The 13212-nt window shown below is 51.3% G+C and overlaps 1 protein-coding gene across 1 annotated transcript in view; it reads left to right on the top strand.

Moving 5' to 3' along the window:
- CSMD2 (CUB and Sushi multiple domains 2) overlaps positions 1–13212 on the top strand; it is a 590124-nt gene that overhangs the window by 277168 nt on the left and 299744 nt on the right. The window contains exon 9 of the mRNA XM_029945853.1: positions 8633–8710. Within this exon, the coding sequence (XP_029801713.1) occupies positions 8633–8710 (78 nt within the window). The remainder of the gene's footprint in view (positions 1–8632; positions 8711–13212) is intronic.

Below are 13212 nucleotides of genomic sequence, written 5' to 3' on the forward strand. Positions count from 1 at the left end.
CCTCTCACTGGAAACATGTGCCGACCGAGCATGAAGCCTGCTGTCCAGAGCACAGGTCAGCAGTGGGGGCAGGGGGTTTTGAGGTCAGAGAACGAGGAAGGGGCCACACTGTGAAAAGCTGCCCTGAAGACAGGGGATCAGAAGTCTTTAGTAAGCGGGAGATGTGATCACATTTTATTTTAGGAAGCTCTTTGCTCTCAGATGAAAATGAGAGGACATTTAAGAGTCCGAGAATTTGGAGACTACAAGGATCCAGGGTTTAGGCAGAGGCAGAGAGAGACTGGAAGAGGAGTTTCCATGGTCACTTTCCTTCACTAGTTAGATCCCAGAGTGACAAGGGTGGAGGAAGGAGGCAGAGGTTTCTAGTTTGAGTGGATGGGTAAAAATATGAGGCTATTAACCAAGATGGTGTCGGGCAGAGGCAGAGGAGAGTAGATTTGCTTGGGACATGTCGGTTCTGGAGCGGTTGGCATTTCAGGGGTTGCAGGCTGTCTAGTAGGAAGCTGGCTGGTTGGTCAGTCTGTGGCCCGGACAAGGGTGTGGGCTGCAGAGAGAGGTGTGAAGACTTAAGGCAACATAGAGACAGAGGCCACTGATCCCCTCTGTAGGCAGGAGACTCCCACATAATGTGTAACCTGAGAGGAGCAAGCCCAAGAGTGGTTTGCAAAGTGGGTTCTTTGGAGGCCAGAGGGGTTCTCCCGGCAGCTCTTTTGATAGGGACTGGTTGGGGGGGGGAGGGTCCGGGTTCACCCCCCACAGCACCGACTTTAACCAGAGCTATTGCTCTTTGATTTGTTTTGTGTGGTGGGCATTTACCTAAGAGCGTTGGTAGGCTTCTGCACCAGAAGTGTTGGCAACCACAGAAACTACAGTTGCTTCCAGTTCTGGGAGACCACTGAGGTTATGTAATCAATTCTTCTGCCTCCAGGCCAGGACTATTTTCAGCCCTTCTCAGAGCATTAATTGCTTCCCTGCTTTCTCTTCAAGCCTACAAGGAACAACAGTGAGAAGAGCCTTTCTTAAATGCCCTCAGCGGCCAATAATCGCAACTGGTGAGAGTCTTCCCTGGCAGAGAGGCAGCATACCTTACTGTTGCCCTCCTGGTCTATAAAGGGGGAATAATATTAACCTCACGGGCCTGCCAGCGATTAAAGGAGACCCGAGTGATGTATCTGGCACATGGCAGGTGCTCAGGAAATGGAACCCTCAAGCCTCCGACGCCAGCGGTCACCAGTCTCCCTGTTAAAAGGGGAAGCCCTTGTACAGTGAGAGGTTGAGCTGGTGGCTCTGGCCTCTAGGACATGGGCTCTTTGCTGCCACTCTGAGGTGATGGTCATTGTCTAGCGCCCCTCCCTCCCCCACCCCCCAACCTTTAGCCAAATCGTAGCCCTGCTTTGCTGTCCCTCCCACTGCCTATCTTGTCAAGTTAACTCTGGTAAATAGCAGTCGGGAGATATTCCACAGTGAGCGAATCGGCCCCTCTGCTTTCTAGAAGTCCTACGCCAAGTCTCAATTGTCTGCAGAATAAACTTGTCCATTGGAAACCAACTTGCATTTATCGAGATGCTTTTTATAGTAACAAACCAAAGCATTTGTTTTCCACATGAACTTGTTTCTTCTTGCTTGTGACTGAGTCTTAGTCTCAGACCAGAGCAGAAGTGCCTCAGGCAGCCTATGGTCCACACTCAGACTCTTCCGTCCTATACCTGTCCAGCAACTAAGTGGCTAAACCCTTGCCAGCCTCATTTTTAGGTTCTGGGCCTCCAGGGGCCTCTGCACAAATCGCAGGGTTGTTGCTACCAGGCTCAGGAGCCCAGGGCTGGAGGTCCATGAAGCCAAGTTTCTAAATGCAATCAAAATGAGCCTGAACCAAAAACATCCTGAACACAAAATACGGCACACCTTCCTCACCTCACTTCCTTTACCAGGAAATTAATTCAAAGCACATATTCTTCTAACAGTTGTTCAGTCATCCACTCAGTCATCAGACTGTTCAAGGGAACCGTCTGTGTGCCGGGCTCTGCAGGCACAGGACATAGACATAGGGGCTCAGGGGACAAAGAGCTGGGAGGACGGGACATGACATTGCAGTGTGATATGGGTTTCAACACATGTCTGAACCAACTCCTGTAAGGGCAGTGACTTCTCCCTGAAGTGTAGACACAGCCACAGAGAGGAGATGGCCTTTGAGTCAGGCCTTCAACCATGAGAGATGGCCATGCAGAGAAGAGGGGAAAAGATGTGCCAGGTAGAGAAAACAGTATTGTCAAGGCCACTGAAACCAACAACCAATGGCCATAGGGATCCTCTTAAACATCTTTCTTCTGGTCATTTTCTCCAGCCAGCTTCTCACAAGTTGCTTGTGAAGACCGCCTCTCAGCCCATTAACAATGGTAAAGCACTATTCCAGAAATTAGAACAAGCCATTGCCTGCCATCTACCAGGCCGGATCCTTTTCTTCCTCAAGAATTCTAGTGGCCATGAGTTTGGCCGGGAGGCCACACCAGCAGCAGCCAACAAAGTACTTCTTAGAACCTTTAGTTGCTTTGTACATCTTACAACCTGTAGCCAGGCTGATGAAAACATCACCCAGCATAGTACATAACCAGCTTCTGAGGAACTGTGCTTAATTCTCTTAACCGTCCATAACCCTTCAACACCCGCATTCTTGGCAGTGGTCACTGCTGGAATTTTGAGCGTTCTTTTCATTGTTCCTGTAGCAATTTTTGGCTCTTCAGTAGCCGGAGCAGCAAATTCAAACCTGGAAGGCACCAAAGCAAAGCACCCAGGCACTGCCTTTTTCAGTAGCAGGTCTTATATTATTCAGTGCACCTGTGGCTGTTTCTTTTCCTTCCCATCCACGTCCCTTGTCCCAGCAGTCTTCAGCACAGCTACGCCATCTGAAGCGAAAGCCAGATGTCCCCTTGAACTTTTCTTTCCCACAGTCACCATAGTGATTTCTTGAATATTTCTCATTTTGAATCTTGTCATCTTTCCCTTGCAAGAATGTGGCATCATCTTCAGTCACAATAACCTCTCCAACCTTTCCTAAGTCATGAAGCAAAAGAGCTTAAAACTTCAGAGCCCGCTCTCTCTTCCAAACACCACGCCATCAATAGCAGTGGCTTTGTGGGTTCTGTCTGTGACACTAGAACTTGGAGCTTGGGCTACTATGACCCAAAAGCCAGCTTCTATCCTGTTCCTAGAAAGTGGAGTGAGAGCATTGTCAGCAGTCATAACCGAAGACTTCCACTGGGCATTGGCAATTTCTAGTGTGGGTACCATGAGCCAGATGCTGGAAATCCTAATTATCCTGGAATTTCCACTTCTGAACTTTGAATATATTATTCAAGTAAGGAGATTATGGAATCTTAGTTGAAATCTGTGCCTTCAATTCCTGATTGATCATTCGGTGTTTTCCTTCCCAATATTGTGAGGATGCTCTTTGAAATTTTGTGATCACGTTAGAAATGACACTGCCAATATGTTTGCCTTCATCTGCAGATACTGTAGCAAACTGAGCAGTATCTTTGGAAAATAGCACAGCTTTAGGCTTTCCCCAAGTTCAGCCATTGCAGCATCAACATGCAACATCACACCTCTTCTGATTTCCACCGGATTAACAGCTTTGCTAATCTTTTTGAAGCCTTCCATGGCCATGGAACATGCCAGTACAGTAGCAGCAATGGTGCTCCCCAGCCTCTCTTCTTTGTGTGTTGGCAACATCCTGGTCAAGGCTGGTGCAATAGTTTTATATTTATCCTTCAGGTAAGCTGACCTGGCAACAGACACCTCAACTTCTGTGACATTGAGGCTTCCACAGCTCTGTTCCACATCACTGCTCTTCCTGCTTGTTCTCCATAGTCCGTACCTTGAAGCCTTAGATCTTGAGCATCTGCAGCAAAGCTTACATCCGTGGCATAAATCTGAGTGAGATCAGGAGCCAGTGTGCTAGACACTAACTTTGTCTAGCAGAGACCTGTGAGTCATGAAAGCGTTTGCTCAGGGCCGGGGGCCAGGCAGGAGGCAGACCCTCAATGACAAGGGAGGGGCAGAGTGCAAGATGCATACCCACCTGAGTTTCCTAAGGGAATAATCAGATTCCAGTTTTGAAAAGCTCATGCTCTGCAACAGTTTTGGGGATGGTTTACAGAGAGTGAATAAAATCCAAGCCAAAAAAAAAAGAGTGAGTTTAGGGTAGGAGTGGCTTAGAATTTTGAAAGAAAGATACACATTGGGAATTTTTTCTAAGGTTGGTTGACCTGGGTTTGTGAAGGAACAGGTGTGGGGAGATGAAGGGATGGTCCAGCCATCAGGACAGTCAAGTGGTGAGGAAAGGGGAGTGATCGGGGTTAGTGCAGGGGCTCCCCCTTGTAAAGGGAGGTCTGGCTTCATGGGGGCAAGAAGAGGCTGCAGGTTCCATTTGCTTTGTGATTCCCAGAGCCTCGGAGACAGGCTGAGCACCTCCCTGCCTCTGCTAACAGGTCCTTGTCTCCTGCTAGCTCAGCCCAATAACTCATGCTGCAGACTAGAGAGGCATTTGTATTGCCAGATTCTTCTAGCTAAATGTGTACCATGTGTCCCGCTAACCTTTACAACAGCGGGGAAATGTCTTGTAATTAACCAGAATATAAAGGATGAATGGAGCAGCCTGGCAGTCTCCTGTAGTCATTATCATTCGGAGGAGATGAATGCACCTAGTAAGATTTCCATCAACCAGTTAAAGCCAGCACTCTTCTCTGGGAGTCCTGACTTTGTTCACAGACAGTGCAAAAGCATGTACAAGTGTGAATTATATTTTGTATGTGAGTATTTGTAGCCATGTGTACATGAGTACACAAATGTGTTGTGCAGGTGCTCTTTGTAGACACGAATGTGTACGTGTACACGGATATATGTGCATGGGTGTGTTCATCTGGGGTATGCATTCACGTGTAGCCAGCCCTGGGGTTCCATTGTGTCTTCAGTGCATCGACAGATGCAGTATGGTTACAAAATCCATCTTAGAGACCAGGGCTTCAGTGTAATATCATTGGCCCTATACTGGCGAGCACTCCATGGATGAATGAGTGAATGAACAGATGAATAACATGAATGAATACATGCCAGAAACTCTCTAGATCCTTGCTACTTATCTTTCATTTCTGATGTCTGTCAGTAGGGATCTGTAGACATCTAGGGGGGGCTGCCCTTGTTCTCTGCTGCTTCACACCCGGTCTGCCTGGGACTGTTGAACTAGTTCTTCGTCGAGCCATTTTGTGGCCAATTTCCCACAGTGTTCCTTTTTCCCTGATCACTCACCATCTACTTGGCCAAACCATTTAAAAGACAAATTAGCTGTATATCATTCAGAGTGTGGCCACATCTTTGGGTGTGTTCAAAACCTGAGGCCCCAACATACGGAGGTGATTTCTTGATGCCAACATCCCTGGTGATGTGGATCTCGCCAAGGGCTTATCCCCAGCCAAGGACACTTTCCTGACCCATTCACACAGGATGGTGTGGGCCCCCTCCCCAGAAACTGGGCCTGGATCAGCTGAGCCTGGACATACATCTTCTAGAGGCTCCATTGTTTGTGTGAGGAATCCTTTCCAGAGAGCACGGGCCCTGCCTTCCCCAGGCTCGTGTGTGGTGCACACGCATGGGCAACGCATCTTTGAGACCAGCTCAGGGGAATGAGTGCTCACAAAGTTTATATGTAAATTAAGAAGTCCCCTGAAGCTTCCCAGTTTCCTTCTTGTTCACTTTTTCTCACACTGTAACGAGTTCCATCCTGTGGTAGGTAGAAGGAAGCAAACAAGAGAGGACAGGAGCTCTTTCCTGCTTGGGAGGAGGAGGATGTTATCCACTGCTAACAGTGGCCCCAGGCATATAAGGCATTGACCAGTCAGGTTACCCAGTCCATCTTGGAGAAGACTAAGTAGAAAGAATGGGCCCAGAAATTGGAATGATTCTTTCTGGAGCCCCTTTCTGAGTACACCCATGAGAAGAGAGGAAGAAAGGCTCCCTCTTAGCCACCCCTTCATGTCCACACACGTCTCACGCTCCCCCTTCAGCAGCTGCATGGAAAACTCAAGCAGCATTTGGCCGTGGGAATGGCATTCCTGGTGCACTGGTCCCTCCTTATCTCCCTTCCTCCAGAGAACACTAGAACGTGAAACAAGGCATTGGGAAGGTTCTCCCCTCCTCCTTCTTGGCCAGGTGCCTGGAGCCATCTGCACAGACCTCACCTCGAGTGGGAAGCACTGAGTCATGAAGACCCCTCTCCCCACCCCAGCCCCGGTGCTGGGACATCCAGGAGAAGAGCCTGAGCTATCCCGGCAGTATTGGGACCAGTCCTGTTCTCTTAGGGATGACTGAATCAGAGGGATTTTCCCTCACTGCACTGTATCAGCTAGGCTTGAATAATGCATGTTTCCCTACTAATACCCTCTGTTTGATAATGGGTCCACGTTAGTGTTCATTGGAAATTTTCCTGCTGGATACACATGGAGGGTAATGCACATTTATAAAAAGTGTTTGAATGCACGTTGGGAAGCAGTGACTCTGTGGTAGTAACTGAATTGGATCAGGCATTCAGCTTAGCAGCTTTCCAGGGGACAAACCCTTGGGGAACTTCTTGATGCAGGCAGAGCTGGAGGCTGTGGGGGACTGAGGGGGACTGAGAGATGGGCTCTTGCATACCTGATCCTCGTGGGCTTTAGTTTTGGGACTGGCATGTTACCTCATGTGCAGAGTGGGTACCTGAGTTTTCCAGGCCTGAGCTGGGGTCGGGGAGAGATTCTGGAGAAAGTTACCGGGGCCCCTGGGATTGCTCTAGGGACAGGTCACAAGAGAAGACCCCAAGGTTCAGCGAAGAGCACAGCTGCCTCCTGGCTGTGTGACCTATAACAAATCACTTGAGCTACTCTGAGCCACAATTTTATTATCCATCAAGTGTGCATAGTAACTACTGGTCAAGGTTGTTGAATGTATAAGGAGCAAACGAGATCATTGTCGAGGGCCCACCATGCACCAGACTCTGTTCCAGGCATTGAGGATGCACCAGTGAACAAGACAGACAAAAATCCCTGCCTTCATGGAACTTACACTACAATGTGGGGTGACAAAAATGATGAAGCAAGCAATCCAATGAGTTAGACGTTTAGGGAGATAAAGTAGTGAAGGGAGCAGAGGAGCTGGGGTGCGATGCAGCTGTAAACAGTGGTCAGAGAAGGTCTCCGTGAGGAAGTGGTGTTTGCACACAGCCTTCCAGGGAAAGAGAGAGTCATGAGGATACCTACCCTCAGCATTTTAGGGAGCCGGCAGGCTGAAGCAGGAACACGCCTGGCATATTCTAGGAGCATCAGGGAGGCCTGTGTGGCTGGAGAAGAGTGATTGAGGTTGAAGATAAGGTCAGAGAGGTGCTGGGAGGGCAGATTGGTCTGTGAAGGCCACTCAAAAGACTTTGGCTTTCTTTAGGAGAGGCAAGATGCCGCTGGAGAGTTTTGAGCGAGATGTAATGTGGTCTGACTTATGTGTTAAAAGAATCCCTCTGGCTCTTGTGTTGAGATTAGACTATGTGGGGGGAGGGGAATGGGAGGCCACGGTGACCAGGAGAGGCACCCTGGAGACCTGGAGCAGGGTGGCAGATGTGGAAATTGCACTTGGGATATACTTGGAAGGGTTTGATGGATCCTGATAGATGGTGTTTGGGGGGGGGCGGTGGGGGAAGACATGTCAAGGATGCTCATACCAGTAAAGCACTTGAAAGGCATTTAGCCCAGGGTCTGGCACACAGGCAGTGCCTGGACACAGTTGCCACTACCACTGCTGGGTCCCCATCTGAGAGGGGCTGAGTCACCTGGCAGGGGCCAGCTGGGAGGTGGCATGGAGGTCTATGGCAGATACACCACACAGTATAACTGGAGATAGGATGAAGCCCTTAGAGCCAGCAGAATGCCTTGGGGAATAGGGGCAGGCAGGCAGACACAAAGGAAGTGGACGGGTTCAGAGGAGCGGCCTGGGAACTGTGCATTTTGGGCTCTGGTGCCTTTTCTGTGCTGTGTGGCAGACTCCTGATGAGCTGTGGACTGGACTTATAGATGGTATCAAAACCCAGTTCAGTGGTCAGGCCACCACCTGAGCCAGGTACCATCCCCCAGGGACCTCTAGGACTTAGCTTCTCCTGCCCACAGTAGGCCAGCTGGTATAGGCTGGGCTTGGCAAAGCTGACTGGCTCTGCTCCCCAGGTTCCTCATCCTCCTGGGACCAGCCCTGTCTTATCCCAGTGATGGCGGGGCTGCGAGAGGACAAGCCTGATCCAGCAGGCACTTTTCAAGGCTTCAGACCTGTCAGGACCTTCAAAATCCCAATGGCCAAGCCCAAAGTCAAGGTGTGAAGAAATAGACTCCACCTTTTTAATGGGAATAACTGTAAAGTCACACTGCAAAGAGTGTAGATACAGGGAGGGTGACGATTTGGAGCCTTGCTGCACTTGAACTCCCCCTTTGGTATATCCTCACCCAGAGGGACTCCTGGCTCTGACCTGCCCTGGAATATCCCAAGCCAAGAGAAAGGATCATTCTAGAAGGACTCCATTCATAGTCACGGATAACGACTTAAACTGTTTTCCCTCTTACCTCCTCTCTAGTCAAGAAGCAAATCGAGTTGAAGTCTCGAGGTGTGAAACTGATGCCCAGCAAAGATAACAACCAGAAGACATCTGTGTGTAAGTGTCCGCCTGCTGAGCCTCCCACTTGGGGTCAGACCCGCTGGCTCTGTGACCGCGGGGAAGCCAGTGATGCTGGGATGATGTCCCTTCAATCCCGCCTCCTTCCGTCCCGGGTTCTGCATATGGACACGCTGACCTGTGGGCCAGTGAGCAGCCCCGGGGTCTGTCCTTTGCCTTCTCCTCCTCCTCCTCCTCCTTTCCCTCCTCCTTCTCTCCCTGCTTCCCTCCTTCCTCTTCTTTTTCCCTCACTTCCCATTGCAACTGCAGTCCAGGGAGTCATTACTACTACATTTCTCTCTTTATTTTTCCTTTTGAATCACTTCCACCTGCTAAGACAGCCCTCTTTCTGTTCCTTGCCTGGGAGTCAGTCACCCCCAGCCGGGGTCTTGGAGGCTGCAGGGCCCCACGTCCAGTTCCCAGGGCAAGACCCTGCCCCAGGGTCCCTGGATCTGACTGGGCAAAGAGCCGGCTAGAGGGTAGGTGCCTGTGCTCGAGCCCGTGGGGCAGCGCTGGGGGCTCTCTGCTTGGCCATGAGAAGATTTCGTCTGTGGGAACATGTTTCTGTTATTGGTGTTTGAAAGATTAAATCCCAAGGGCTGGGGAATGGGCTGAAATGTCACCCTGGAAACAACTGATTAGAGCCTGTGCTAAGGGGCTCTTGGGCTAGAGCTTAGGAAGAGGTTCAGGAAGGTTCTGGGCCACCCCAGAAGGCTGGACATGAAAGCACTGGAGATTTTCCCAAGAATGCCTCTGTTTTTGTTCTGAAAGTGAGTGTAGATAAAGAGCTTTCCCTGATCTGGGACCCCCCAGATGACTGGCTTTCTGCTTTACCTCCTCCTGCCCTTCCTTTTCCTTTCTGCTTCTCTCTCCCTCTGCTCCCCCTCCCTGCTTCTTCTGCATTCTCTCTGCTGTCCTCTCCTTCTCTGTTTCTCCCCTTAGTCTTAACCTCGTTTCACCTCACATCTACATGCCCCCTTGCCTTGAGGTGCTGGAAGTACTTCCTGAGAAGGATGGAAAGCGGCCAAAGCTCTGTGCAGGGGTGGGCAGGGAGCAGGGGTAGGGGAGGGGCCATGACTGAACTGCGCCTGGCCGTGGCATTTTCTCTGGTCTTTCAAGACTCCACTCTCTGTCTCTGGGGACCATTGGCTCTAAACATTCTGGCCTTGATTACAGAGGGCAGCCGGGAGCCCTGCTTCTGTGCTCCGCCAGGGGAGCAGGGGAAGGGACGTGGAGAGCTGACGGTTAGGCAAGGCGTCTGCAGGGCAGGCTCCAGCCACGGCCCTGGCCCTCAGGACTCGCTGTTTCTGTAGCCACAGGAGAGCACACAGACTGAGGTCAGCATGAGCCAATTTCAAGCTTTGCCCTGGAGCCACGGGCACATTTCAGGGAGATGGTCCAGATTTGGGAGAGCAAGTTTTTATCCCAGTGTGTCTTCAGGTGACCGTGGTACCTAGGCACTGGTGTCTCAGGTTCCAAATCTGTGAAGTGGGATGCAAAACCTTACCATCCCTTCTTCCCAAGGGTGCTGTCGGATCTCAGATAGGCCATCTTGACCTAGGACTTAAAGGGGTCCGTGGACTAGCTAAAAACTACCTGTGATACTGTGAGTGCATTTGGATGGGGTGGGGGAGGGGAGGGCATGTTTTTCAGTAGCTACTCAGGTGCTGGAAACTCCCGTGGAAAGATGAAGAAACCTTATTCTAACAAAATAACACAAACTCTGAAAAAAGAATACACATCTCTCTACAAGACACTGGTGTCAGCTCTGAGATTTCCTTGGGGAGGGATGGTGCACAGCTCAGCTGCCACCAGATGTCTGCAGGGGCCCCGCCCTTTGTGTTCTGCCCACATTCCCTGTGGACAGACACTCTGAACTTCAGGTGAAGAGCGGTCCCTGCTTACCTATCCTGGACCTCACTGACTGCCTTCCTGAGGTGGTCCGTGGGCACCACTGACCCCTGGCCATCAGCCCTGACTGTCCATGTGACCCCGTATCCTTCCCTTAGGGTGGGAGGCATTGCTTTTCTGAGTGCGTCGCGGGTTCTTGGGGTAAGATCCACTTTCCCTTCTCTTCCATCCCTCTGTAGCCAATAGCGAATCAGTGCTACAAACATAAGCAGCTGGTTTTGAATAAGCAGGGAAGGCTGGGAATAAGGAAAGGGGGAAAAGCCCTCTAGACGCCATAACTCACACAGTAAAGTGTTTGTTGAGACTTATTTTTGCTTGCTTCCTGGGGAGCCTGGAAGTCCTTGCTCTCAGTCCTCTAAGGAAGACAGGGCCTGGGGGCGGGTGGGGGGGTGGGAGGGCTGTGAGCACTTACCCCTGGGCTGGTACATTCCAGGATAGTGCCTGAGCCTTACTTCCAAGGGCAGTTTAAGGGTGGGGGGCAGTGTTGGCTACCCATGTGCAGGGCTGTGGTTGGGGAAGTGGGCTCTGCCGTGGCCTCTCCTCTCTGGTCCAGCTGCATCCTCATCCCAAAGCCTTTTGCTCTGTCTGCTCCCCCGTAGTTTGAGTACCAAGCGAGAGGGCAGGGAACAGTTGTACCGTGTTAACTGTGCTACTGGGTGGACATGGTTCCCATGTGGTGGGCACCGGGGACTCCGGGACGGGTGTGGTCCGTGGGCAGGGGTGAGTGGGCCAGGCCTGAGGAAGGCCGATGCTTAGCTGACAGGTCCTTAGTAGGGGGAGGATCTCGGTGAGGCTGGCTCACCAAAGATGAAGCACATGCACAGCACAGGACTGACATCCTCATCTTCTTAGAACAGCCTTTCTGCCTCCTGGGGGTCCGGCAGGCACCGTTGTCTCCTTCCTTCCCTTGTTTGCAGAACACCGAGGCTCTGGGTACTAGGAGCTTGCTCTGGCTTTGTAGAAGGGACTCCAATCTTATTACCCAGCCTGGAGGGTCCTGGATGGGAAAGTGTTGGAAGGAGAAGCTTAGTGAGGAAGGAGAAGTGCCCGTGGGAGTGCCTGGCTTTACCCTGGCCCCCTGGAGTGCTGGAGGAGGGGAGGCTACCTGAGAGGCCTTGAGCTCAATGCCACACGACCAGGAGGACACTGGGAGTCCGGCTTGTGTGCAGTCTGTCCAGATCCCCAGGTCCCCTTGGCCAGCCACACCACGGGGCACCTGGAGGTTTGAGCAGGATCTACACCAGCCTTCTAACTGTAGAAATGAACTCTGGGCTCAGTGAGTCTAAGATGGGACTCAACACATCCCCAAGTGAAGAAATCCCAGGATTTAGTCTCTTCCCTGAGCCCTGGTGACTCTTTCTTTGCCATGTCTACCCCATCCCTTCACATCTGTCCCCACCGCCAGGCACAACCCTCACCCACTTGTCCTACAGGAATCGGCCTTACCCTCAGGACTCTCCAGTGGCTCCCCATAATTTTTAAGATCAGACTCTAATACCTGAAAGGTCTGACCTCTGAAGCATCACTTTCCACTCTTCCACGTCACTCAGTGCCTCCTCTCATATTCTGGCCACATTGGGCAACCCTTACTTCTGCTTCCGTGTCCTCACTTCACCCTCCATGCTCCTGTGTCTACCTGAACTGCCATTCCTCTGTCACCATGTGTTCAAATCCTGCTAGCTCAGAGGATCCATGTTAAATGCCACCTCTGCCAGGCAGCCTTCCATGCTTCTTTTCAGCAACATAAGATGGGTCTTCCCTCTCAACCTCCCCATAGCTGAAGCTTTGATCACTTCTCCATCGTGGTTCCTCAGTTTGTTTCTCTGTCATGACTTTACTTGACTGGGAGCTCCTTGAGGATAGTGGTCATATCCAACATCTGACCGTTGCCTCTCCTGTGGTATCCAAATTAGGGTCTTATACACACTAGGTGCTCAATTAATGCTTGCTGTGCACTCATGTGCGGGAACGAGTGAGCCGGTGAGTGGGTGAGGAATGGAGCCGTTCTCATATTGTGGGACAGTGAGTGGGTGGGAGGCACATGGGTCAACTCAGAGAGGGTTGCTGCAGCCCCCTGTCATCTGTTTTGAGGGTGCTTTTGGGATCGTGGGGTCAGCGAGGCCTTGAACGGAAGTCCTCTGGAGCGAGCTGTGTGCCTGGCCCCCAGCTCCTGGTCATCCCAAAAGCCAGGAATTCAGGGGTGTAAGAGAGTTCCCGGATCACGAGTATGAGCATCTTGAGAACAATAAGCCAGCAGGGGCCTGGGGGTCTCTACCCTCTCCACTGGGGACAGGAGAAAACTGTGCGTATCCGCCGCCCCACGCCAGGCTTCTCCTTTGGCAGAGATGACAATGCACATGGTCGTGTAAACAGAGCTCGGGTGTTGGCAAGTGTGAGAGCGTCACACCACCTGCCAGAACTGATGCCGGTGCCATCTCTGCTTCGTGCCCTTGGCCGGTGGCATTGGACAGGGGTGCTCCCTGCTTCCTGCTTCCTCAGCTTGGGAAGGCATCTGATGGGAAGAGGTTTCTTGGCAGAAATGTCCACGTTTGAGCTCAAGTCCCTGCTCTGAACTTCAGACTGCAGCTTTC

This window comes from Suricata suricatta, chromosome 8 (assembly GCF_006229205.1).
Source record: "Suricata suricatta isolate VVHF042 chromosome 8, meerkat_22Aug2017_6uvM2_HiC, whole genome shotgun sequence".
NCBI lineage: Eukaryota > Metazoa > Chordata > Mammalia > Carnivora > Herpestidae > Suricata > Suricata suricatta.